We start from the raw sequence: 26,476 nt of genomic DNA, 5'->3' as shown, positions 1-26,476 counted from the left end.
AAGTAGACCGTACTTGATTTGATATTCTATCGGACGCGCGTGCCCCAGCAAGGACCGTGCTTCCTGATTTGCGAAGTTCTCCCTGGCCTCGCACTCGGGAGGCATGCGTGTCCTGGCCCTGGCCTTATCTTCGGCGCAGTTGAACGCCGCCGCGCGATGCTCCAGCGACTTTCGTTTATAACTGTGGGATTCGAAACGAAAGGAGGTGCACCCCCGAGTAGAGGTAACGATAAAAAAAAAGAGGAGAGGGGGAGTGTGTGTGTGCGCGAACAAGGCCGATGGACGGAACGAAGAAGCTGCCCAAAGTTTGGGCCCCGAACGACGCACCGTTCCATCACGGGACACTCCCATCGCTTGGAGCCGATAGCCAAGGTCGCTTCCTTGTCCTCGAGCGCTCGGCGTCGTGTACATGTTTCCGTGGGGGCTTCCGATGCGTTAATTTGTGCCTTCGCCGGTTTTAAAAATAAGAAAAAAAATTGTTTTTTTTTTCTTTATTCCGCTCTTTCCCTCACTCGCTGCCGTTGTGACCGCTTCCAGAAAACAGGTTGCCCATTCTATTGGCGCAAGTTGGATGGTTGGTCGGTTGGTTGTTCCAGTGTGAAATTGCGCAAGCCACTACGGGGGACAGGCCAAGAATTTGGGCGGCAAAAGGGGACGTGACCGTAAAAGGAATTTTGTAAAAATGATAGTGATATTGCTAAATGAACTAAATATTTTTTTTTAATTTCTTGCACTCTTTTTTTTAAGCACCTGTACTACTTCTTTGGCCCTGCAAGTTAGCTTATGTAATGAGCGGTAGCCTAAACGTGATGCTTGCGGGGTTCCACGCGCGATAAGAGACCGCGTCCCGTTCAAGGACTTCTTAAGACAAAATTGCTAATGTTTGAGACTGTCGACATTATGAGCCTTCTTTCTTTCTCTTTTTTTCTTTAATTCTGCTGCCATAAGTTTCCTTATAGCAGACTAAAAGAAAGACTATGTTGCTGCGTTCTTCAAATATGCATAGAAAGAATCCCAAATGAAAACCATTGTTGTAAGGTGCATGAAAACGTTGTCAAACAAGTCCAATTTTTGGTGCTTTCCCTTCAAAAGCCAAATATGTAGTTTTTATGTTCGTGGTCTCTCTCCGTGCAATGAATTGAACTTAGTTTATTTCAATTCGCTGTTTTCTTTCTCTACGTACGATGTAATAAAAAGTATGGAGGCTTAAAGCATTCGTTTTTTTTAATATTCTTTTGAAATCAAAATGTTGCGCTATTGCATAAGCCCCATTTTTTAAGGCTGCTTTGGTTAATGTTTTCGTTTTCATGCGGAAAGAAAAACATGGGGGAAAAAAAGAAAAAGAAAGCAAAGAAAAGTGCCGTTGATATCTATCGAGTAATTTTTGCGACGTTATGTAAAAATTCGCTGAAAAGAAAGAAATACGGTAGGGACACCTCCGTGACTGTGTTTTACGTATATGAATACACGTAGCTGCAGAAAGTATAAGTAGGCGATTCCATTGCAGTATTTTTAAGGTTGTTGAGAAGACGCCAGCAGTGGTAACCGCCTTCTCAGAAATATTGTCTTTCAATGCATCTTTTAAAAGGTGCTGTACTAGAGTGCGAAGTTTGGCTAGTTGATTGGGTTGATGGAACAGCAATCTCAAAAAACAAAAAAAAAAACAAAAAAAAAACAAGGGTAGCGTGAGCTAGAGGACCACACGAAGCCGAAACAACACAGGCGTTGTTTCGTCTTCCTGCGTTCCCGTAGCTTGCGCTGTTTCAGAACCTTTCGAAAAACCATCTTTCGGGTACTTTTTTGGCCTTCATGTTATGGAGCGCGGTAGCCCTATGATAGGTAGAAGAAGGACGACGTTTGGGAAGTTCTGTAGCGTCTAAGGTCGATGTAAAGTGCGTCCTGTGAACCGTGCTCAGAGCTGCAACCATGCAGTGTGCGCAGGTCTGCATTTTGCTTCTTCTTCGTCTAGGAATTGGTGGCCTTTATTGGGCTTTTTTTTGTGTGTGTGTGTGAACTGGCTTTCCGAAAAGGGCGATAAAGTGGCGGTGTGTGTGCAAAACTAACATACTCAGCAGCTTCTCGCGTATATTACGTGGGTAAACACGCGCCACCGGTAATCGGCAGTTTCGCCCCATCGAGGCGTTCCTCTCTCACCCACACCGACTCCAAGTTGTCTGGCACGGGCAGGTCGGGGACCCCGTTCCTGCCATCGGCATTTGCCCTCGAGCTGAGGTCGCGTGCCACGCATGCTGAATCGCCCCTCCGCTTCAACTCGGCGATTTCACGAAGCTTTAATTGAACAGGCGGGGAAATGCTAACGAAGGGTGTTTGGCTCCCTTATCTTTCCTCTGCGACTAAAAGGAAGAAGGCGGCGAGAAGGGCTGTTCAGGAGCTCACTCGACACACGTCTTACCTCGTCGAGGAGCGAAGTGCAACTGATGGTGAGAGAGAGATAGAGAGAGAAAGTACTCTGCCCTGGTTTTGGGCGAATTTTACTGTATCGATGTCACCAAGGTTAGCATCGGAAACGGCTGTTGACCTCAAAATATCGTGGTTGTTTTCTTTTCTTATCGTTGTTTGTTTGCGACGACTGAATTACTGATCACCAAAACAAATTTCCATGCGCGCTCTAGCTTCATCTAGAGCGTGTCTTTGGTTTTTCCCGCAGACACGCACTCAGCGCGGCGTCATATACAGGTTGCGGCGTGCCAGGCCTTCTTAAAGTGAAGACGTGGGATAGCGTATTTCCTGCGACATCTCCAAAGCCGCAGCTCACGCCTTTATTTATTTTCTCTGCCCCTACCCGCCTCCGTTTTTTTTTTTTTTTTTCCCTAAGTCCTTTGCACGTCGCTACGATTAATTTTGTGCTTCTCGTACAGTTTCTGCACCTGCCTTGTGATGTTACATTTCTGCCGATTGCGCTTAGTTCAACCGTTTCAGAAAGGGACACCAGGTTGTTAAAGAAAGAGAGAAAATGGAAGCCTGTTATAAATTACTTATGGCGCGTCGGTGGATTCAGCGTTTTGATTCATGAAGGGCGTACGCGGAGGAGATAAACGCAATGAATGTTGCTGCGGCTGAGAAGCGGAGACGGAAAAGAAAGAACACAGGGCGGTCAGCCAGTGTAAAGACCGGCTGGATTGCCTTAGGTGTGGTACGGAAGCTAAAACACAGCACATTTCTGCAGAACAACAGTTCTGAATCTTTATTTCTTGAAAAGAAAAATGTGTTATGCTCGAGCATTTTGCTTTCGAGTGGTAGCTCAGTGGCTATGCCGTTATCCTGCTGAGCTCGAGGTCGCGGCTTCGATCCCGGCCACGCAGGCCGCTTTCCGATGGGCGTGTAATGATAAAACGCTCGACACTGTACCGTGCATCGCGTGCACATTAAAGAACGCTATGCGGTCTGCATTAATCCGGAGTCCTCCCCAACTACGGCGTGCCTCGTCATCAGATTGTGGTTTTGGCACGTAAAACAACATTTTTTTTTTCAGGAGTAAAAAGCTAACACAATGGTTGAACTAGAGAACAACGAAAAAAAGAACATCGAGTGTAATGCAGTCACAATGGCTAGAGTTACAGAAAATTTGCTCGTGCAGGAGCACTCGCGCGTTTTGACTCCGCAATACAAAAGTCCATCATCACCTTGTTTCATATTCCGAGATGTATAAATAAGCAAAGTAGGTTTAGAAGGCCTACTTCACCCCTATAGGGCACGCAAAGAGAGAGCCTGTAAAACGACAGAACAGCGTGGCCAAGGTTGGTGACATCCGCACCCGCCTGGCGTCATAAAATCTTTCGTCCCGGGGTCTGTCTGTGTTCCTTATCACGCGCCTTATATTTATGTGCTGCACGCGCGCCGCTTTCTTTTGATTTTTTGCTGACGCCGACCGCGGAGGTGTGTCTTGTCGGGTGGTCGATGTTGCGCGCTCAACCTCAACGCGTCGATACTACAGGAGCTCGCGAACATCGTGACACGAACATATGCGCAGTGATGCCGTTGTCGGTGGTATACGCAGTGGCAACAGTCCATAGCGCGCAACAATGCCCAAGCCGACGACTTCCCTGACCGTTGCGACAACAAGCGGTTATGCGTCAGGCCAGCAGACTTCATGCGCGTCACGTAAGAAGCGTCGTCTCGGCACGTGCTTGCTGTAACGCTGACAGCGAGGAACGACATCGATTGTTGTCTTCTGGTGCCCGTGATTCTACCTTCGCGACTGCTCGTATCGCTACTTACAAGCGCTCCCGACGTGAAAGTCTATAACACAGCTCCGTTGGTGATGGTGGATAGCGCACGCAGGCATCGTAGACGGCGCAGCATCGTGTTCGGTTTTTCCAGTGAGTACCTCCTCGATCTGATCTTACTTCGAGAGAATAACGCGTTGAAGAAGATGGAACCGGACGGTATATAAGCGTGCCGAACACTGCGGTAAGCAGTTATGACCATACTCGGTAAGAATGTGCGTTTTTCCCAAACAAGATGGCGGCTGCGTGCTACTCGCAGCACACCGAAAATGAACTAGAGGTTAAGCAATGCACTAGGCTTCCCGGCTGTTTTAACAGAAGCGCTATCTGAATCATGTATACTCTTGCTAAATTTTTAAAGCGAAGCTTTCTTTACCTAGCCCACTACGGTTTCCAGTCCTACAGTTAATCAGCATCTCGCAGGATATATATATATATATATATATATATATATATATATATATATATATATATATATATATATAGAGAGAGAGAGAGAGAGAGAGAGAGGGGTTGAACGTCGAAATTTCCAAGTTGCATCGAACACGATTATTCCGAAAAGATGACCTCCGGATATTAAACTGAATATCGAATATTTGCTCATTTCTAAACAAAGTGAAATAAATGTTAGTGCGGAGTCCCTGCGGTAAGGAAATGATGCTTACATGCATTATTTGACGCGTGTACGTAATGTCATGTATTGTCAATTGAAGCTCCAGACAACTAAGAGGAAAAAGGCCGTCATCAGATGGACGTACAGTGTTTCGTTCGTTGAAGGGGAGCAGTGCGATACAGCAACACAGCACATTGTCTTAAAGGGTTAAAAAAAATGGTGAGACGGGCCAAATGATAAATCCAGACAGCAAATTCGTATATATTAATAGGCTGCCTTACATTAAAGCATTCTTACTGAATGACCGGAAATTTCTGAGCGAGGTTATCAGCCCCTTACCCGTGTGTTCGCTCAGGAACTGGTGCCATCTGCGCTGCAACCGCGGCTCTCCTGTAGCAGGATCCTTCGGCACTGTCCTCACCTTCTACGGCTCCCTCGAAACTCCAATAAGTGTCGTTCTCTCTTACATTCGAAAGAAACGAATATTCTACAATTTCGAATAGTGAATTCGCGAATCGAATACGAATCGAATAGCCGAGAATATTCGATTCGTATTTGAAATTTCGTGTAATATATATAATTCGAGATATACAATATATACGTATATATGTACATATCTATGTGTAAACGTTATGTAAGCTTTTCATGCCCACCAAAGCAGTTTCAGTGAGCGTATTTTGTACGTAATCAAATAATAAACCACGACATAAATGATGCACATTTAATGTCGCCTCATAGGTATACCTCTAATGCACACACACACCTGTTAATATGATAGTGCATCATTTTCAACAACCTCTTTAAATTTGCGGATATTTAGCCCATTTTCGAGCCACTGCGTATGTGCCCATTCCTGGTCAATCTCCCGAATTGGGTATGTGTGCCACTGCGACTCAAGGTGTATTGAAACCTTAAATGTACTTACGAATACGCAGTACATACGTAGACACAACGGGTATATTGCGTGTGAGTAGTTCTTCTATCTGTCTATACCTCTCCTCACCATTCTTCCTCCAATAAGCATCAAACACCGCCTTGGTCCTCATGACGTCGCTGCACTGACGTTTCACAGTGCGCATGTCGGAACATGATTTTTTTTTTTTTTTTTACATTTTGACAAAGCTTGCGAACGGTGCAGTGCATTAACTTAAACACTGGATCAGATTACGGCCGTTGCATAACAGGAAAATAAATACAATTCTACGCATCGCATTTAGTTGTATTTACTATTTGATTAACCGCTGCCCGATAACTTCGATCCACATAGATTCCAACCTGCGAGTTGGGGCCTGTATAATTTTTTTTTTCTTTTTTAACTACCGGCTTCACTGTCTCGCGCTCTGTACTACCCTGTTTCACTTCACGACAGGTGACTTCGGCGTCGGCCGACAAAGCAATCGTCGTGCACCCGTTGCCAATATCCACATTCAAAATTTGGCGCGGGAAAGCGGTGTACTGAGGTGGCAGAAAACGTCGTCAACTCAGAGTATATGCAAATCGGCGCCTTCGCATTTGTCGCTCCTCTCCAGCGCGATATCCTGGGTCGGATTAAGGGCAAGGGTGCTGCGGCGCTGGGCTTCACTTGTCCTATCGAACGTCCCAAATCTCTGGCATTATACGTTTAATCGTTGATTTACGCGCAGCACCCGAAAAGACGTGTTGTCAACGTGACAGCCCGCCGTGGTGCTCCATTAGTCGCAAGAAGTCTGGAATTTGCAGCGTGTGGTGGGACCCCCCTGTGTGTTTATGGGTGGAACTAATCGCTTGTCGCGTGCGTGAATGTCGTTTTCCGCATCAGAAGTACGGCGCAGCTAGCAGTGATGCACGCATGTTGAGCCTCGTGTCTTGACGCCGTCTTTTGGTCAAATCGTTCCTTCGGGTGAGGCTCAAGGTACAATGTTCGAACGGCACCGTATACTACTACTAATAATAATGTCGTGATCACGTACATAAACTTAACGTACCCCGTCATAACACCGTCGCGTGCTCACAATCATTCCTTCCTAGGACGTCGATCGACTGGAATAATCTACCTGCATCATTAGTAAGCATCGGTGACCCCAATCGTTTTAGGAACACACTAATTAACGTGAAATAATGTATGGTACCAAACGGCGTAAATATATACTTATTCGTGGGCATTACCTCTTTGATAAAGTGTACTCTTTGTGTATTTAATTACTCCGTACTAGATAACTGACTTTTCTAAATTAAATTGTGGGGTTGTACGTGCCAAAACCACGATCTTATTATGAGATAACGCCGTAGCGGGGGGCTCCGAAATTATTTGGACCACCTGGGGTTCTTCAACGTGCACCTAAATCTAAGTACACGGGTGTTTTCCCATTTCGCCCCCATCGAAATGCGGCCGCCGCGGCCGGGATTCGAACCCGCGATCTCGTGCTTAGCAGCCCAACAACCATAGCCACTAAGCAACCACGGCGGGTTGACTTTTTTGCAGTTGTTATTGAAATATTACTTTTTTTTTTTTTCAATACCTTCTTTTGTCCCCTCTGCTGTGAATTCTTACAACTAATCCTGTATTTTTTACGCTTGCATTGTAGTCTCGTTCTGCAATCTACTACTATGTACGTTGAGGGTCTTACAAATAAATGAATAAACAATGGCATTCGTACTTCAGTGAACCATTTGATACTGTTTTCTCGTCGGTCTTTTCAATTCACCAAGTCTTAACCTAAACGCTTGTACAATCGTCCATTTCCGGTGCGGCACGCCGCGTTTGCTTCCGTATGTGCCGCGTTCGGCCGCAATCGAGCTGCCGACCCTGAAATCGGCTGCGGCAGTCTCTTGTGCAGTGGCCGCCCTGTGTGTGTGCGCGCGCTCGCGGCACCGACCGGGCGGCCCCAGCGGGCTTTCTGCCGCGCGCGCTCCAGAATCCAGTGCGCTACTGCACGTGTGCGCGGGGGCCCCACATTCGTATTTCGCGTGCCCGCGAACAGATGCGTATATCTTGAATTATGGCGCTTAATGGCGTACTCGATTTTTCACTTAGCGTCGCGCCCGCCGCGCGTAAAGCAAGCTCGTGACGCAACGCGTCCCGAGCACGCGTAGTATCACACCTGCCGATCGTCAATCCTGTAGGCGTTCTCTGCGGGACAGGGATGAGAAGATTTATATGTTTGCTTTGTTTGGCGCTCTTCGCGTTTTATCGGCGTGCGTCGCCGCGCCGTTGCGCAAATGTTATCGAGTCGGGAAGTCGCGCGGCTGCCGTCCGCGTTGCGCTGCGCCGCGCACGGCGTGGCATCGCCCGCGCACCATCCATTCTGTCCGGCTCGCTTCTTCGCTGTAGAGCAGCTCTTTCGCAGAAATATGGCGGAACCAGTGCCCGTCGGACCTGTTTCCTCTTTTGCCGCGAGTTGCAAAGTCTCTCGTATCTCGCCGAGCGTCGGCGATAACCCTTTCCGGTGACCAATTAAACTCCCATACTAAGTTGCCATTTCCGAGTGGACGACGGTGCCCCTTTTTGGTGGTGCGCTCCAAGACGTATGCGCCAGTTGTGTCACCCGGGGGCCGCTGCATGTGGTTGGCCTACAGGAAAGAAACCGGTGACAGAAAAAAAAAAGGAAAAAAAAATCTTGGTTCCTTCCTTCCAGTTCCCCTTTCTCTCAAATTCATTTAGCACGGACGTGTTTGCACTGCGGATACCTACGCCCCGCGGATAAATCATAGTGACGCGGGCTGTCCCAGATTTCCGCTCGCTCGGTATCTGTCCCTGGCCTGTGTCCTCGCGGCGGGTATGCCGGGTAATCCGGTAGGTGCCTGCATGTGTGTGCGCTATAAATTGGCCCGTCGGGGGCATTAATTCCGACGTCATTGCAGCTTATTACGTGAAGTGTATAGCGGGCATTTTGAGCTGATTACAGTCCCCGCACAGCGTGCGACGCCGTCCCGGTACGAAAGGTGATGCGTTTCCCGAGTTTCGTCGTCTTTTGCGGAAGCTAGATGAAGACCGCCCCCTTTTCTTCTTTTTTTATGCCTTTTGCTTTTTTTCATCGCTGCCAGAGGGAGTTCCGCTTGCCGTTATTAGCCGGACAACCATACTTACTCGCTTGGAGATGTCCTGGCAGTGACCTTGTACAGGTAGGAGTAGGGAATAATTTCCATCGTGTCATAACTGCGTGGGAGGGCATAAGGAAATTGACGTGGTTTCCTCTTTCAAGTGTCATTTTTCATGCAGTGGTAGGCTACGGCAGCGTGCCACTGCGTTAGTTCATGCGATGTGGCCGCGAAATGAACTCTTCTTTCGCTCACGTTAGAATCGCTTCAAAAACTGTATTCAGTGTTGTTCCCAAATCCCCTCTAAGATAATCGCTCAAATTCCTCTGAATATAGTCCCGGGCTACGGACCCCGAGAATTTTACTGGGAGCGGAGCACAATTAGCCTAAGATTGTCGCTGCAGAAGCTTTACCTTAACAAGGGCGACCGAAGCTCTTGTCGCCTCAGGGAAAAGAAGGGCAATACTGCATGCAGTGCGGTGTCGTTCCTCATAAATCCTCTCTGTGAGTAGGGATGAGTATTTCATCAAACGCGTACGGCATTTTGTTGCCACTGAGGCAAATGTTCGTCGGCATGCCTTATTCTTGGTGTGCTGATTCGATATCAAGCCGACGGTTAGCTGTTATCACTTGCTGCGATTGATTTGAATTCATTTGGACTGATAAGCCAACTAGACTCCAGGATGGTGGAGAAAATGACATTGAACTCGAGCACATGGCTTGGAATTTCTGCAGCGCCGGCTGCAGTTGATGGAGGCAAAGCGCAGAAATGTCCTTTCTGCGTTTTGAAGTGGCTGTACAGGCACTTTCAGTGTTCCACGATAGTGTTTACCTGACGTTACCTGCGCAGGAAATTTAGAAAGGGTTCTTATATAGAAGCCCCATGTGGCAGCACTCATGGACCGAAAATAAAATAGTCTATGTACACGCACACTCTTGGGCTTGCGAATGCGTTTCCTGGATACTTGTTCGAATGCGTCCTTGCTCCGTCGTTCTTGGCCCACGCCACAGCAAGGGGTAGGAAAGCGCTACGTTCACTCACGTATGGACGAGTCCTGGACGCGCTGACCCTACGCGCCTGCAGGTTTTTGCCCCTGTGACTCTTCGTGCGAGCAGGGTATGCGCGGAGAATTTAAAGACGCCGAAGGGAAGAAGACGAGGCCTATGCAACCGACGCATTGGTGCAGAGCGGCAGCGAGATGCGTCTTTTCCCTGGCTCTTCCGCTCCTTCGCGCACGCGCGATTGCTTCGACACGGATGGCTGCAGCGCGACGAGATAGGGACAGCTTTCGAGCGCGAAGCGAAGTTGCGGCTGCGCGAACCGGCTGGAAGTCGAGAGGAAAGCCTCTTCCCCCATTGTGTCGCTAATTTTCTCGCCGTTACCGCTTTTCAGCGCCGACTCGAGGGCGCGGGGGGTATGCGGGAGGCACTCGAGCATAATGAAGACGAGGTGGCAAAAGTTGCGATTGCTGGCTTTCCTCCAGCGCTGCCGAGGAGGCGCGTTGCTTCAGACCGCTGACGGAGCTCCCGCTGGGGTCTTAACCGCGCTCCGATGCGATGGGAATGTGTGTATGCGACATCGGCCGCGCTCGAAGCGACTACCGCTCTTCCATTCGATGTGTCCCCCGCCGCGTCGGAATCGGAAACACGCCGAACACTCATGCGCCCTCGTCGAAGCGGGCCGGAGGTCTTCCTGCTCTCATCACGTCATATACGGCACACAGTGACTCAATCAGATGTCCCGTGTTACGCTCGACGCGCCCAAGGCGCTTACGTATCCGACAGAGTCCTCCTCTGGTAGGGCACATATAGCAAGAAATTTTTCTATATGCATGTATACACAATTGTACCACGGTTTTGGTTTTAGGCAAGAACTGTAGCACCTGAACTCTCAGACGGCAATAAAGCTTGGGTCTATATAGTAGTGATAATTATTATATTTTTTTAAATTGTGCACCCTCATTGGAATCTGGCCACCGCAACCGGGATCGAATACGCGGCCTCGTGCTCAACAGCGCATACAACGCGCCATAACCACTGCGCTACCGCGACGGCAGGGTAGTGGCAATTGTAGATAATAATAAATGGCGACAGCTTTGGACATCCCGTAAGAAATGCTCTCGCTTCCCGTGCGCGCAGCGCTACCGGTGCTAAAACCTGAATAGCCACGCCGTATATTTCAGAACTTGTGGTGTGGGGCTTCCACACGCACGCACACATACACACACGCGCACAGTGTGTGCGTGTGGAAGCCCTACACACCACAAGTGCGTGCACATGCGCGCTGTGGAAAGCCTCAAGGTGATTTGCGAGTTCTCACGCTTTCTGCTCGCATTTCTTCTTGACTTTTGATAAATTTGTTGAACGCGCCGTTCGTAACAAAGGGCGTCGAGCAGAGTAATGTAAGCTCGCCCAGAAATCCTCAAGTGAGAACACTATCTCTACCACCAACATAAAGAATTTGTTCTTGTCGCAAGGATCACTGCTGCGCTCGACACTCAGTAATTGTGACATCATTAAGGCAAATCTCAGTTTTCGAGTAACTGAATTATAAATTCTGCGAACGAAACAGTATAGACGCGGGAACACCAGATGAAGCAGAAACTATATAGGTGAACGGTTCTCGAGAACTACTTTCCGGCATCGCAGCGCGAGTCTGCACACTCGCTCCCTTGAACTGTATAGCAACTTCGGATATAATCACTTCCAACGAGGCGTGATATTCGGGGTCATGAACTAGTTCTGCGCAGCGTATACCCAGCTCTCCACCACGAGCCGCTGTTGAAACCTCCGCTCCCGTGCATGCCTCCAGCTCCAAGTTCATTGTCGTAGCATTCTAAGCTTTAGTGTTTCGCGTATTTAGGGACATTAAACTTCGGGAAATGTACGTTACACGCAGAAAGAAAGGTACAGTTCTCGACGGCTTCAGCCTCCCGCGACTTCTGTGCGATTAAACTTTCGGGAGCGGCGTCTTCATTTCTTCCTCCTCCACCCCTAGCACGCGGCGCGGATGCCGCCGACAAAGCGGACCGAAGCGCACGCAGAAACCACTTTGGCGGGAGCGCGCTTCCTGCGAGGCAGCTGCTCAGTTGTATTTAGACCGGGTCGAATCGTGCACGACTTAACACCGTTCGAAAATCGGCGATCCCCGAACGCCGGCCGGCGATGAGCTGGCGTCCGACTGGCTTTTTGTGCACGGGGCCTCCTTGCTTATTGCGCCATCACGTGCGACCTGCATGAGATAATTATGAATGGAGTTGATTTAGGCGCGATTACGGCTACTCGCCGGACGTGCCTGGTCGACGCCTAGATTGCCGAGCGCGTCCGTCGCCGGTTTTCCAGCGGCTGGTCTGCCCGGACCGGACAGCGCCACCGTTCTCATTAAGGCTGCTGCAGGTAGCGCTGCTTACGTTCCGTCATCGTGTTTCAGTGAATCGCGCGTTGTTTCTAGCACAGGCGGCGTGACCGGCAAGCACTTTTAACTTGTGCTTTTTCGGCCAGCTCCTGAATGGATGCGGCGGGGGCTGTCAGCCTAAGAAGCCGTCAGTCTTGTTAGGCTTTACGTGGAGAAGCGATGGTTTCCTTTTCACGCACAGATCCATGTATAGCCTTTGTTCCAATGACGGGCACTGCAGGTGTCCCCTTTACCAATTGGCAGCAAGTGTAGGAACGCTTGCAGAAAGCAGACGCCTATCGGTTAAAGTGCAGCAGGAGTTTCTTCGAGTCCATATGCGCTTTGCTGCCAGAGTGCCGGGTCATCCGCTTGCTTCAGACAGCGGTCCTGTGGTGCGGAGCTTGCTCCCGGCGAAATATCAAAGTCCTTCTATGCCGACGGACCCACCGTGGATATTTCCTTCGTAGTTAATTGTCACTTTCGTGCCTGGGTTCCCGAGCAAGAGAAGTACTCCCGGTCCAGCGTTGGCATATTTTGCTCTAGAGCATATTAGCACCAGCTACAGGGCTCACCGTCATGTTTACAGTGACGGCTCCGTTACGCTTACATCATCTGCTATTGGCGTGAGGATTCCGTCTGCAAGTGTTACCATCTCTGTCACTCTCAGTCACCGCACTCAAGCTACAGCCACTGAAATAAATGCACTGCTGGCAGCTTTTATTTACATCATAGACCAGACAGCCGAGTCTTGGGTCATCTTCACCGACTTAAGAGCGGCGCTGCAGTCCCTGAAGTCGCCACGCACCCAGGAACAACTCGTCATGGACATCAGACACCTATGCAATAAAACCTGCGAACTGCATCACAGTGCCGAGCTGCACTGGTCACCAGCCCACTGCGTAATACTAGGCAACGTCCATGTTGACTTTGAGAGATATGGTCCAGATGCCTTTCTCAAGAAAAGACGCGGCGAAACTGGTATCTGCACACGCTTGTGCAGATACCAGCACCTGGAGTATGCTCAGGCGAACATATGCAGCCAGACTAACATATCCAGCATATCATTAAAGCTTGTATCTCTCTCTCTCTCTTTACCAATTGGCTGCATGATTACTACATTCTTTCTGATATGTTACATCGCTTGCTAAAACCTTTCTAAAGTCAGTCACAGTCAAAGTGGCAGTTTGAAGTATTCGTGGTTTATTATACGTTTATATGCCGAGAAGGCATAGCTCTCATGCTTTCCCACTCGATACTGCGTATATCAGGTGCGCGGGAGGATAGCATCCATGCTGCTTTGCACTGGCTTCTGTCATTTCCCTCATTTCAGATTGGGTGGCGCTGTTTACATTCAGAACGGGAGAATCGCATTTTCAATTATCTACCCTAATACACCTTGAACGTGCTAATGCATAGGGTGATTGTGGAACAACAAAGAAAGCAAGTAGATTATTTACAGTTACGACTATAACAATGATTAATGTCGCTTCCACTACCCCCACCCTGTTATTGTTTCAATTGAGCAGTCAGATTTTCGGTGCAAAATTGAACTTTTGCATCCTTGCAGATTGACTTAGCTGAAATTGCGAAATAAGAACAGTACTAAGCTGAAGAACTGATTTGCCGGCAGTTTAAAACTGAATAGACAAGAGCTCTTAATATAACAAGCCTACTTCAGAATAGTAAAGGCTCAGTCTCATTTAAAAACGTACAAGGCAAGTTACTTGCTATCTACGTGAGGACTGGATCGCATATCTACAGCTTCTGTTGCGTCCTACTAAACCTGTAGGTTGATTACTCACACCTATTGCTCAGTCACTTTCTCCCCCCCCCCCTTTTTTTTTTTTCGATACTAAACATAGGCCTTGCAGTGGGTTGCTTTACCACTATGCCATGAAGCCTCCTCCGTGTTCATTCCTATACATGGATGCTTCACAGCAACCCCACTTTTCATAACACTGTTGTTAACAGCGCATTAAAAAGCCCCAGGTCGATGAAGACCACACAGTCAAGTTTTATTCTTTTTTTTAATACATGATATTTAGGAGATGGCGCCTTTAAGCGGGCGCCCGCTACTCCTTTTCAGATAGGATGAATGCATACAAAAAATGAAAGGACAGCACTGAACGATAGAAATGTAACAAGAACAAGAAAGATAACGAGAACTTGAACTCAGACGAAAAATGCACTAAAGGCCACTCGCAATAGGTCACATATAAAACTTACATGCGTCGTTCGATTTCATCTTGCCTCCTAAACCACTAACTGGCTTCCTTGTGAACAATTATCTCATCAATGCACGCTATTTAGACGACGGACGCTTGGCCAACTGCGCTGCATAATTTGACAGCGGCAAGGCCCACGGATTCCTTTAGCGCGACCGGGGTGGGGGGGGGGGGGGGATTCCGCACAAGACTCTGAGCCCGCGGCAAATGGGTCAGAGGCACTAACAATGACTACCCGCACTGCCGTAACGCAAGCAGCTCTTTTATTAAGCCGCCACTGGTCGACCCATAAAACAGTGACCCTGAACCCCGAGCCGAAGGTGGGTCACCATCGACGGCAAAGGCAAGTTCTCCGGCGGGACCTTAAATTAGAAATTCCCAACACGCGTCCCTCCAAGTCGTTACCGAGTCTCCACGTCGATGTTATAAATAATGACGGTCCCGGTTCTGTGATTACCACTGGAGTCCCATCCCGGAGAAGAGAGTGGGGAGGAGGCGTCTCGAAGAAGGTGCGGCTTTTTCGGGGAGCGCGGCTACATCGCTGGGGTGGGGGGGGCCGACCGCCGCTCTCTCCACGCTCGCGCCCCCGTCCCTCTGATGACTTACGCCGTTGCGCAAACTTTTCAAGTGCGCCCAGCCGCGCTCTAAATCAACGGTAAATACGCGCCATAGTGCCTGGGAGAAGTGGACACACGATACAGGGTCGCGCCTTGCTCTTTGTTTCACTGGCGGGCCGCCGGCGGGGGAAGGAACGCCCGCGTGGCGTCCCGTCGGCACTCGGGGAGGGCCCCGTCCTCCCCGGAGCCCACCGTGGCCAACCTGGCCGTGCTCGGGCCGCGCGCGCGCGCGGGAACGAGTTTCAAAAGGGCGTTTGAAAAATGAGAGTCCGAGCCCGGCTGCCCGCGCGGTCTTTAGCAAAAGTACGGGGTTGACGGCGGCGTGCCAGTGTGTAATTGGCTCCTTATGGGCAACCTGTTCCTTTCGCGAACGTAGCCTTCTTTTCTCTAGTCTCGTATCGGCTGCGCGCGCGCGACTAGACGCTGAGTAGCTGGCGTGAACGCGCCTCCCGACAGCGGCCATGCACGACCACGATGCGATGAATCGGAGATTGCTCCGTCCTGGACGTCGGCCGGCCATCGCCTTCATGATGGGCCCGGCATCATGTATTTCATTGGCTTTATTCTTTCTGGAACGTTCACTCCGGAACCGCTGCTCTTCAACGGCCATGTTTCACGTTCCCTTCCAACCGGGCCCCTTATGGCCTTACCAGCGAAAGCTCGTGGACGCCATAGACAAGTCACGGCGTCAGGTACTCGGGAGCCAGTGAAGGAGTACGAAAGTTCACTTTTAAAGCTTTTTCTTTCGTCCTGGAAGAAATTCTTCACAAATATCTGCTCACGGGCAAACTATCCTCTTCTAAGTTCTTCAGTTTCGTATAGAGAAAAGATAGAACGAATAAATTCTGAGGTGGGAGTGATTTACGTCATTATCGCTGTGAACCATCATCGTGCCTCAACCGGGGTATTATTCTGGACATGGTAGAATTCCGCCATATTGACGCGTGTTCTTATTTATCTTTCTCCGGTGACCGCTTTTCACTGGCTAACAAATTCTATCGTTATCGTAACAAATGTTACGTTATCGCTCGGCGCAGGACGCGCCTGCATGTATCGGAAGTTTCTCGCAGGTTATCGATGGTTCTGACCGTTGTCACAGAACCTTGTGTAACCTGATTGTATGCGCGACGCGAATCGTGCAGTACATTCTGGAAGGCACGCGGGCACCGGCGATTACTCTAACTTTCGACGAGTCATGTATAAAAGCCGGCGCGCTTGAACCGCACATCATATTTTCGACGATCGCCGACTGTGATCGCCGCTATCGTTGTGCATTGAGTATCACTTGTTTTTCTGGGCACAGGTTCGCCCAGTAAACAGTTAGTTTTCATTGCTCAAAGTTTTCACTACAGTTTCCTTCTTCACCGTCACTACAGCGTGACAATCATGTCAAATTCTGCAATGGCGGCGTTTCGAGCCAATCACAGAAGCCGTCACAGGCCCCTGGGCCATTCAGAGCTGACCAGATCGTAAATCCGACAATATTTCGGAATTCGACAGTGTCCGGAATAGTACCCCTGGTATCTGGAAATTGTATACATGGTTACCACAACCGGAAGCATTTGCCGTATACCACTATGGTGACTGACGAAGTGCTAAGCAAGGCTGATATAATGTAACAATTCCTTTCGCTCGGTTCTATTCCTTTCTCATCATCCACCGCCCACGATCAGCCGATGCTGATGATAATGTAGTCTGAGCGTCGCTCGGAACACTGATGAAGCGCGAAAACGATTGCAATAGAATCGTAGTGTTCTCCCTGCCCTGATTTCGTGAAGAATGCAACAAGCGCCAGTTCCTTCTCGACGAAGTTTTTCTTCCACGAGTTTAGCCTCATATAGTAATACGACTGAATGATACAACGCTTGGCAGTGACGATTGTTTTAGTTTGGTTGTATAGTTTGTTAGTTTGATGACTTGAGAGCATACTATACTAACAGAGGCAGTAAACGATTACAAGTAAATTATTTTATATTGTCGATAAAATTTAGCAGAAATACTTAATCTCAATAGTTCTTATCATCTTTTGGCCACGCATTGTTGGCACACATTCTTTATCCGTCTAAATTCTGCTTCGTTGCAATAGCAGAACTATCATTTGTGAAGATTTCTTAATAACCGTTATATTATCAATGCTGAAGAAGTGCAAACATTCAGTGCGCTCCCACCCACGCTAAATATAACAAAGAAAAGAAAGAGAGGCGCCTATTACTAGCGTTACAATAAAGCACCGTCTTAAACGAAGTTACTTAACTTTTTTTTTTTCACTTTCTTTTCAGGATGCAGGGATGTAAACGGACGGGGCATAGTTATTATCAGCAGTTCAGCATTCAAGGATGTCCCTGAACTGACGCCATCGCAGCTGGCACAGATGTTGATGTACTTCTACACAATACCAAAGTAAGTATGCCGATCTTGCATAACTTATATGTATACATACGTACATACTTGTATGTCGTTGTCACTTGAATATATACAGCATACAGTATATTGAAAAAAAGGCGTCTCATTGAAAAAAGGATCTATCAGAGCAATGCTTTGTTCTGACGCATCATTCCGTAGCCCAAGAATCTATTTCGGTAGTAAAAGAGCGCCGCTCGTCGAGGTGATTCACTGTGGGCATCAGAACGTAGGCGGCCAGCGCACATAATAACGTTTTCCGCGTTCTCCCGCGAGTGGCAGCCCCGTGGCACGCGCAACAAAGCAGAACCGATTTATTCCTGCGATGTACGGTGCTGCGTCTGTGTGCCCCTTCTATATCTATTCAATGAATCAGATGTTCCGCGTCACAACTAGCAGCGCAAGGCGTCGCAGAGGGCAAATCACTGTAAGCAGAACTGCTCTAAAGAAACAGACAGGATTCTTCTTCTTCTTTCTGGGGTTTTACGTGCAAGAACCAGTACTGATTATGAGGCACGCCGTAGTGGAGGGCTCCGGATTAATTTTGACCACCAGGGCTTCTTTAACGTGCACTACAACGCAAGCAAGCTACAACGCAATGCGACCGCCGCGGCCGGGATTCGATCCCGCGATCTTGTGCTCAGCAGCGCAACGCCTTAGCTGACTGGGCCACCGCGGCGGGTAAACAGACGAGATTATTGCCATCGTTATTTGCATGAAGGTAAACATATTGCAACGGGAAAAGAAGTGCGGATATGAGGAACCAGAAGTGAGGAAGAAGCGCTAGAGGATGGCAACTAGTGCGGCTTTTAAACACCGTGTTGAATCCAGTGTGACGTTCCCGTAACAGTATACGGTATAGTGTAGGAGAGACAGATTTGCGAAAACACTTCTGTGTGTTGCAAATTAACAGCGTGAGCAAAAGACGAGGGCACAGAAAATGACAGGACTGGCGCTGACTTCCAATTAGATAATTTTTTTCCAGAATGGCATGATATGTAGTCACAGAAATTGAAAAAAAAAGGAAAAGGAATAAGCCCTTGATATGCTAAGAGAAAACAGATAAAGGAACCACAACTCATCATACAAGCAGAACAAACGTAAGTACAAAACAGAAAAAATGACCAAGTCACTATTGTCTATACGGCTTCTACTTGTAGCATTAAAACATCGTAGATCATTCGTTGATAAACAAGCTGAGGATCGCTCCTAGCGTATCGTGTTTATCTAGCTTTTTTTATGACTTTATATCGCGTTCATAAGTAAAAAAATAAAGTAGTTTGAAGTCAGCGCGCTCGTCCTGTTCTGCGTCTTCGACTTTGATTGCGCTGTCAATTTGTCACCACGCGTTACCAAGTAGCACCAACCCACACTTCATTACTGTATCCTACGTGTCAAAAGTGAACCTGAACTACAAAAATGGTTATGCATTGATAGAGTAAAAAATAAATCAAGCGTTAATTGCCATTTTCGCATGAGCTATATTTTGCAAGGGGATCGGCAAAATATGACTTCAAGAGGAACTAAACGTTTATTACGTTTGGCGTTGTGCACAAGCATACCGAATGTAAGAAACCTCAAGTTAGGGGCAGCAGTCATGACATCGTTGAGAGCTCCACCCACGGCACTGTACGCCGTTTATAAAGCAAATGTACAGAGAGGCGGAAAGAGAGTTCTTTTACACGGCGGGCGCCACACTTGTGCATGTATCTACATAAATGCGCAAGAAAAAGTGAACGATCTCGTTGATTTTAGTCTGACGCTCGATGCCTTGTGCATCCTGGACGCTCGCGCATGTGTTTAGCGCGCAAGTCATGTTAATCATGCAACTTTCGTGCCAGCGTTGGAGTTGCGGATGAAAAAGCGAAACAACCGCTGCTGTAAACTACAGGGGTGCGCGAACAGTATAATTCCGGCTTCAGTCAAATTAGTATCGAAAAGGTCGCAGTAAGTGGTGTGAAAAGTCAGAATAACGAACCAACTTCCAGTATTGGAGCTGTCCCTCCTGAGACGGCGTTTTTTTTTTTTTTTTTAACTGTATGGTCACGGAGAATAATTAATTTACAGTGCATTTAAACCCTGCTTTGAAACGAGCCATGCAGTTAATCTTTTGGAAAGCGGTAAAATATCTCTTACACCATTTCTCCTTCTCAGGAGCATAAAACGAGGATCCGATAACGACATAAGGAAGTAGTTGCTTTGTTGTCCGCTAGTTCGCATCATTAAGAGTGAAGGACGAGGTCTCCAGGCATAACTCTTCCCAATCGTGTTTCTTTCCAGGAAAGAAATCAGTGTTCGTGGATTCCTTCTGCTCGTCGATGCCGCTGACGCAAGCGAACAGCTCTGGAAACTGCTCGACGAGGCACTTTGTCTCCTTGAGGTGAGCTGCTATCTTCGTCTTTCTTTTCTTTTTTAACGACTCGTTTCGTGGCTCATCGTTCCATTGCTTGTAGTTCGTTCTTCAAGACTCAGATGTTTACTGCCCCAGCAACTTTCGTTCTCCAGGTAATGTGGCTATCGGTGGAAAGGGACCACTAAAGAGGGACGCTAAAGAGGACACTAATTCAGTTTACACTGATAATGTATTTTTTTCAGCAGTGTAGAATCGTTTATTTCAAGAAATGGAAGGCTAAACTTTCAATTTCTGAGTTTGGCGCCGAAACCATTGCACTGGTACGTCAGTGTGACGTCATTAATTTCAAAGTATTTTCTCGCATTTGGGCCGTTGTGGCGCAGTAAGCATTCTAGAAACTTCCTAACATATAGAGTGTTCCGCTCCCTTGGAATACAATATGGTTCATCTTTGCCGATAAAACGTTAACTGTATAGGCCCGAGCAGATGACGACATAATTTATGACGTCACGGCTTGCTGGTTCGGGAACTTCATGGCGGCGTCGCCACCTGTGTTTCGTTTTGGCGTCTCTTCTGCTTAACAAGCCTATTCTCACATTTATAGCGCCTTTGTATTCTAGAAAGGTAATTTAATAATACAGCTCAACCTAATTTTCTTTTTAATGTCCCTTAAACAACGATCATAATGTTGTAATAAACAATATATGGTTTACGTAGATAAATAAGGAATAAATGCAAAATACTCCTTAAATGCTTTCCTGTATGTGCACAAAAGCGCGTTTCATTAGTCATGAGCAGTCGTTAAAAACTTTTTAATCCTACAACTGCTAACAAATTTTTGACACTGTATACATGTTCGTGTGAATATATCGCATGCAGCAGCCGCCGCGGCAGCCCGGTGGTTGTAGTATTACGCTGCTGCGCTCGAAGACGCAGGTTCGATACCCGGCCGCAATGGCTATTTGGATGGGGACCAGTTGTAAAAACGTTTGTGTACTTACATTTAGATGCACTTTAAAGAACCCTAGGTGGTGAAAATTAATCCGGAGTCCACTACTACGACGTGCGTCATAATCATATCGTGGTTTTGGCACGTAAAACCCCAGAATTCAGATAATTAATTTTATATCGTATGCAGCCATTTGTGTGGTTATTCATGTGTCCTTAGGACCGAATTGTCAATGTCATGTGATCGGTGTCCTTCCTGTGCAGATCACGATTGCGTGAATGCGAAATCACTGACCTCGTTCTCAAGACCCCGCTTAAGCGAGGTGTTGAGAATAAGTTATCAGCGCATAAAACAACTTGACAGGTACCCGTTGTTCATGCTGACGTAGTTGCTAGCCAGCTTGGTGGTGTGGTATTGAGGAGAGCTACATTTTCTTGATTGATTTGTTCCTGCTCTTTCAGGCAAACGTCAACAACGCGATCGACATCGTGATAGTGGCGAATGCTCATGGTCCTCTGGAAGTCAAGGGACTCCTGTCTCAAACAAGAGCTAAGGTATAGTGACGTTCTTGGTACTCGCGGGAAGGATATATGGCATCGAGGTTAAGAGGAAATTTTATATGTAGGAGAAATATGTTTACGTTATTGACGATTTGCTAGCAGTGAGAAATCAGCGCGATACCCAGTCATAATTTCCTTGCTAACACAGACCTAGGAAAAGAAATGCTTAGATAGGAGGCAAGGAAATTGAATAACTTTATCAGCTACAGCGTACTCTCCCTTTAGTTTCGTGCCAACATTAGTTTTATTTAGATGAGGTCGCTGCTTCTTCTGTGTTCTGTGTGTCTTTACTTTTGCCAAGCGCGGTAAATATATATATATATATATATATATATATATATATAGAGAGAGAGAGAGAGAGAGAGAGTCTAAAGCGCGGCAGCTGTGCGCTACGTTGTGCTATCAGCATAAATTCACGCACGTGCAAGTCGAAAACGATTCCAGTGCGTTCTTCCGTCTTCACGTTCAGCTGTATTTCGAGAGTAGGTTAATGCAGACTCCAACAGGTTCATTTGGGACCACTCCCTACTTGGAAACCGGCTACAGAGCGATTACATTTCGAACTTTCAAAAATTACGTGATACAGTCGTTCTGGTTAGTTATCATTCTGTTCGCGTTTCAGTTTATACTGGTGGTGCATCAGTTCCTTTTACAGTGGACGTCACTGGTTCGAGACACCTTTCTTTCCAGGCAGGGATGAAGGCAGCAGCTGCTGTGAACGATAGCAAATGCACGGTGGCAAAGGACCACCTTCGGGTGTGACGGTTTCTAGGGCTTCCTTATCGCAGGGTGCGCTAATTGAACCAATTTGAGCTGCGCAAACCAATCTAAAGCAAGACACGCGGATTGTGAAGGCGCGCCTGATGATTAGCGCATCGCACAACATAAGCTGCATGTTTCCAACCAACGGAGAAAATACCGAAGCGCACTTGCCAGAGCACATACCAAAGCGCACAACCATACCATATAGCGCACATTTGCTCTAGCCCTCCGGTTCTTAAATCTCATCGATGAGCCCTGACAAACGTATGCCTTCGGCTAGCGCAAGAACTTCATCCTTGACAGCGCAGGAAGAGTCGACGGTGTTGCTCCGTCTTCTTTTCAGATTGTCCCAGTGACATCTCAAGAGAAGTTGCTGGAGTTTGTGGACAAAGACAACCTGCTTCCAGAATTCGGGGGAACCTACGCTTATGATCACCAAGAATGGATGAGCTTCCGGAAGGTACGCTTGCCCTGGTTTTTAAAGATAAAATGTTGAATAGAAAAGGAATACAGGTAAAGTAGGAATATTGAGGTAAAACTGTCTGCATGATTTAGTATTCTGAGTTGATTTTTTTTTCGACCAATTTATATTAACGTCCTTTCTTCTCTTTTGTGCTCCAATTACGATCGGCCACATCGGCATAGTTCTCTTATTATTTCAATTAAGCGACTTCATTTAACATACGTACAGTGCCTTTTTAGCCGGCAGCATTGTGTGTGTGTGTGTGTGTGTGTGTGTGTGTGTGTGTGTGTGTGTGTGTGCGTGCGTGCGTGCGTGCGTGCGTGCGTGCGTGCGTGCGTGCGTGCGTGCGTGCGCGTTTGTGCGTTCACACCATAATCGAAGAGCAAAAGTGTGATAGAATACACATTTCATCAGAGTCGTTTAAGCTATGCTTCTCCGTATCGCCTATACTTCTGATCATCGGTTGTTGCTTTCATGAGTGCCGTGTTCGTATTTATAACCCCGTGTAATGAGGTCAACAGCGTTACTTATCACCATTTTGCTTGATTGTAGTGTACGTGTGGACTTGTCGCTCTCACTAAGCTTTCTCCACGCGCAACCACGCACGCTCGTGTTATAGTGTAACGTGGACTTTGCGACCAATAGGTGGGAGCCTGCAGCAGGTAGGAGTCTTGCAGCAGCCCAAAATATGATGCCTGTCTCTTCGCAGTTCCTGGAGCCGTTTGTGTCCGGCTGTCGGCTGTCCGGGCGGCAACTAGTCTCCGTGATGCAAGAGCTGCGAACGAGTCGGGTGCCACCATCGTCAGCGCTGGCGCTGCAGCTGATCGACGCCCAGAAGCGGCACATCCAGGACACCTTCCGGGATGAGCAGCTACGCCACCTGCAGGAAGAAGGCGACACCATTCTGCAGGAGCTGCAAGCGTACCGTGCCCGGTCGCCGCACAATCTCGACTACCGGTACGCACCCCGACGAAGTCAGCGCAAGGGAGCCGCTGGACGTTCTTGATTCTTGGTTGCGTATATTAGTCATATATTAGTCATACTTGCAGTTCGCTCCAAGACCCCCGATAGGTCATTGATTTCATTTCATTTAATTTTATTGCGACGGCAATTATATGGACACTCGAGGCGTATGTCTGCCGTCGCCGTGAGGTTCCGTATAAAGTCCAACGGCGATACGCGAAAATCGTAGCCGCGCGCCGTATGCTGTATGTGGGAGTGAAAGCGCGCGAGGGGAACCGACGAACACGGCTAAATATGACGCGCGCATGAGAGGGAAACCAACAGGAAACGCGCCTAAAACCGCCGTCTTCCGTCGCGCGAAAGGCCGTGGGGGGATGGAAGGGAGGGAGGGAGGGTGGCATTGTTGTTCTCTGACAGCAACTGCGTGTTTCGCGACCGCGCGCATGGGGAACCGACGATCGCGGCTCAATCTCGCGCGTACAGGAAAGCGGGGAGGCTGCGCGGGAGGCGGGGGGGCTACTCCGACGTACTTCGCGCGCGCCTTATCTTGAAAGCGATCTGCCGGCGCCTCATACCTGTGTGCGTAGGGATAGACAGCACGAAGATCACTTCGTTCGCTGCTACAACCGCGCTTCCTCACGCCAGCCGTTTGGACAGCGAGTGTCCGCGGCCATCGAGTGTGATGTGTTCATGTTTGCCTGTGCGCGCTGACACCATGCTTGTTAACTTAGTAGTAAGCGAACATTTCTAAGTTTATACGGCCGATAAAGTACTATTCTTATTTCATATATATAGAGAGAGTGGGGGAAGGCAGAGAGGTTAACCAGAAGCGAGTTTCCGGTTTGCTACCCTACACTGGGGTGGGGGATAGCTGTCTGCCAGTAGCGCACCCAGGATCTCTGCCAGGGGGGGGGGGGGGGGTATGACAGTTTGCCAATACTATCTAAACAGCACTAATTTCGATTTCCTCACTGGAAATTGTCCAAAAATGCGCTTTTTGCGAGTGTGCAGACGATTGCGCGTCTTATCTTAGTTGCAGTACTCAAATGCGTAAGGAAGGGGGTTAAACAAAAGGGGGGGGTTAAGTCAGCTTCAGGGGGGGGGGGTTACAACCACCTAATCCCCCCCCCCCCCCCCGTCGGTGCGCCACTGCTGTCTGCTAATCTGCTATCGCAATCGATGCTTCGCCTTTCGGGCGAAACTGCGGCTTTTGACCATTATTCATCCAGGGCATTACATAAAGGAACAGGAAGAGAGTAGGGGGGAAGGGGGGAGAAACAATAAAAAACTCCAGAAAGCACAGAAAGATACGTAAGTGAAAATTATTATAACTGCAACTAACTAGATTGAAACTACGGCATTGTATATCGTGGTCGTCCCGTACATATCGAGCTTTTTTCCTTGTTTAATAACTCTGGCGCTAATCGAAGTAAGGAAATTGTAGCGCTCTAATACAGCTGTAATACAGCTGACAGTTTGCCAATACTATCTAAACAGCACTAATTTCGATTTCCTCACTGGAAATTGTCAAAAAATGCGCTTTTTGCGAGTGTGCAGACGATTGCGCGTCTTATCTTAGTTGCTGTACTCAAATGCGTAAGGAAAAGGGTTAAACAAAAGGGGGGGTTAAGTCGGCCTCAGGGGGGGGGGGGGGGGGGTTACAACCCCCTAATCCCCCCCGTCGGTGCGCCACTGGTGGCTTGACACTACACGTTGTGATGCACGTAAATGTCTCGGTGAATATACACTTTACGTTACGCTATAGTTTGCTCGAAATAACCCCAACTTATCCTGCCTTTGCTTGAATCAAAGTCCACCGCTACAGCGACTGTCATGGGCCATTTGTAGCCTTGGTGTCGCAAAACGACCTTGAATAAAGCGGCGACAGCTTCCTTGTTCCGCAAGTTGATTCCTTGCTAGTGTTTGCTCACTTCCTTAACCTTATCTGCTAAAAACGAGATCGATGCAGAGCAATTTGCGCACTGCCAGCATTTTCCATCGTGGAGTACACTCTTCTGTCGTATCAGAACGTTGTTATTGCCGCCTTCGTCGTTTGAGGGCGAGTCATAATTCCTTATCATTATCTTCAATCTTTAGGGATGCCTTGGAGAAGAGTGGTCTCCTGTACAACGAGCTGAAGCGCGCCATGGCGAAGCTGACCAAGCTTGCGGACAAGAGGCTTCAGCGTCTCCAAGAATGCATGCTCGTGAGGACTTTCGAAGAAGAATCTAGTCAAGTGAGTTTAAAACGCACTTTATTTTCCTACACCTCATTTCAAATTGTCGTCCGCAGTAGGTGTCGACCTCCTTCACCGTAAGACGAAACAAAAGCTTACGCAATATCTCCGAGACGTGGAGCAGGAGATTTTATAGCCACGCCAGTCCCGATTATGAGTACTGCGGTTTCTGGCAGCCTAACGATTACGGTTGTAGGATAAGTCCCAGCCAGGTACTCTGTTAATACAGTTATTCAATTAAACATGTCCCTTGCGTCGCCTGGTCGAGTACGGGCCCGCGTTCATGATATGCTGTGTGAGAGTGATACGTGACTTCCGCCTGGGTCGTTTTGCGCTCAGGCATGTCGGGTGACACATATATATAATGGCCCAGACATGTACTTGCCTCATTAGAAACTTGCGCAGGGACGAACTCTTCCGGAATGACGGCACGGGATTGGGTGACGGCGTCGTGGCTTTGGTTTATATGTTGGTTAGTCCCTGAACACAATGTTGATTTGGGCTAGCTAGCACACTTCTTTAAGCAAAGTGCCCGCGGGCAGCTCGAAATGAAAGTGGACGCAGAAAAAGACAGGTAAAAGCTGGTGAATTTGGCTCTGGTCCGTGTTCTGGCCTGCAGCTAGCGCCACTGGAAACTAAACAGAGTTGCTGTTGCAGGATCTAGTGTTACGAGAACA

General features: G+C 48.1%; 1 protein-coding gene across 4 annotated transcripts in view; it reads left to right on the top strand.

Annotated features, from left to right (window-relative positions):
- LOC119465271 (puratrophin-1) overlaps positions 1–26,476 on the top strand; it is a 464,152-nt gene that overhangs the window by 330,487 nt on the left and 107,189 nt on the right. For all 4 annotated transcript variants that reach the window (XM_049669232.1, XM_049669230.1, XM_037726072.2 and 1 more), the window contains 6 exons: positions 17,393–17,513; positions 19,794–19,893; positions 21,277–21,369; positions 22,481–22,597; positions 23,310–23,557; positions 25,661–25,799. In XM_049669232.1, coding sequence (XP_049525189.1) covers positions 17,393–17,513; positions 19,794–19,893; positions 21,277–21,369; positions 22,481–22,597; positions 23,310–23,557; positions 25,661–25,799 — 818 coding nt within the window. The remainder of the gene's footprint in view (positions 1–17,392; positions 17,514–19,793; positions 19,894–21,276; positions 21,370–22,480; positions 22,598–23,309; positions 23,558–25,660; positions 25,800–26,476) is intronic.

Source organism: Dermacentor silvarum, chromosome 1 (genome assembly GCF_013339745.2).
Source record: "Dermacentor silvarum isolate Dsil-2018 chromosome 1, BIME_Dsil_1.4, whole genome shotgun sequence".
In the NCBI taxonomy this organism is placed as follows: domain Eukaryota; kingdom Metazoa; phylum Arthropoda; class Arachnida; order Ixodida; family Ixodidae; genus Dermacentor; species Dermacentor silvarum.
This window is presented reverse-complemented; position numbering and strand designations above follow the sequence as displayed.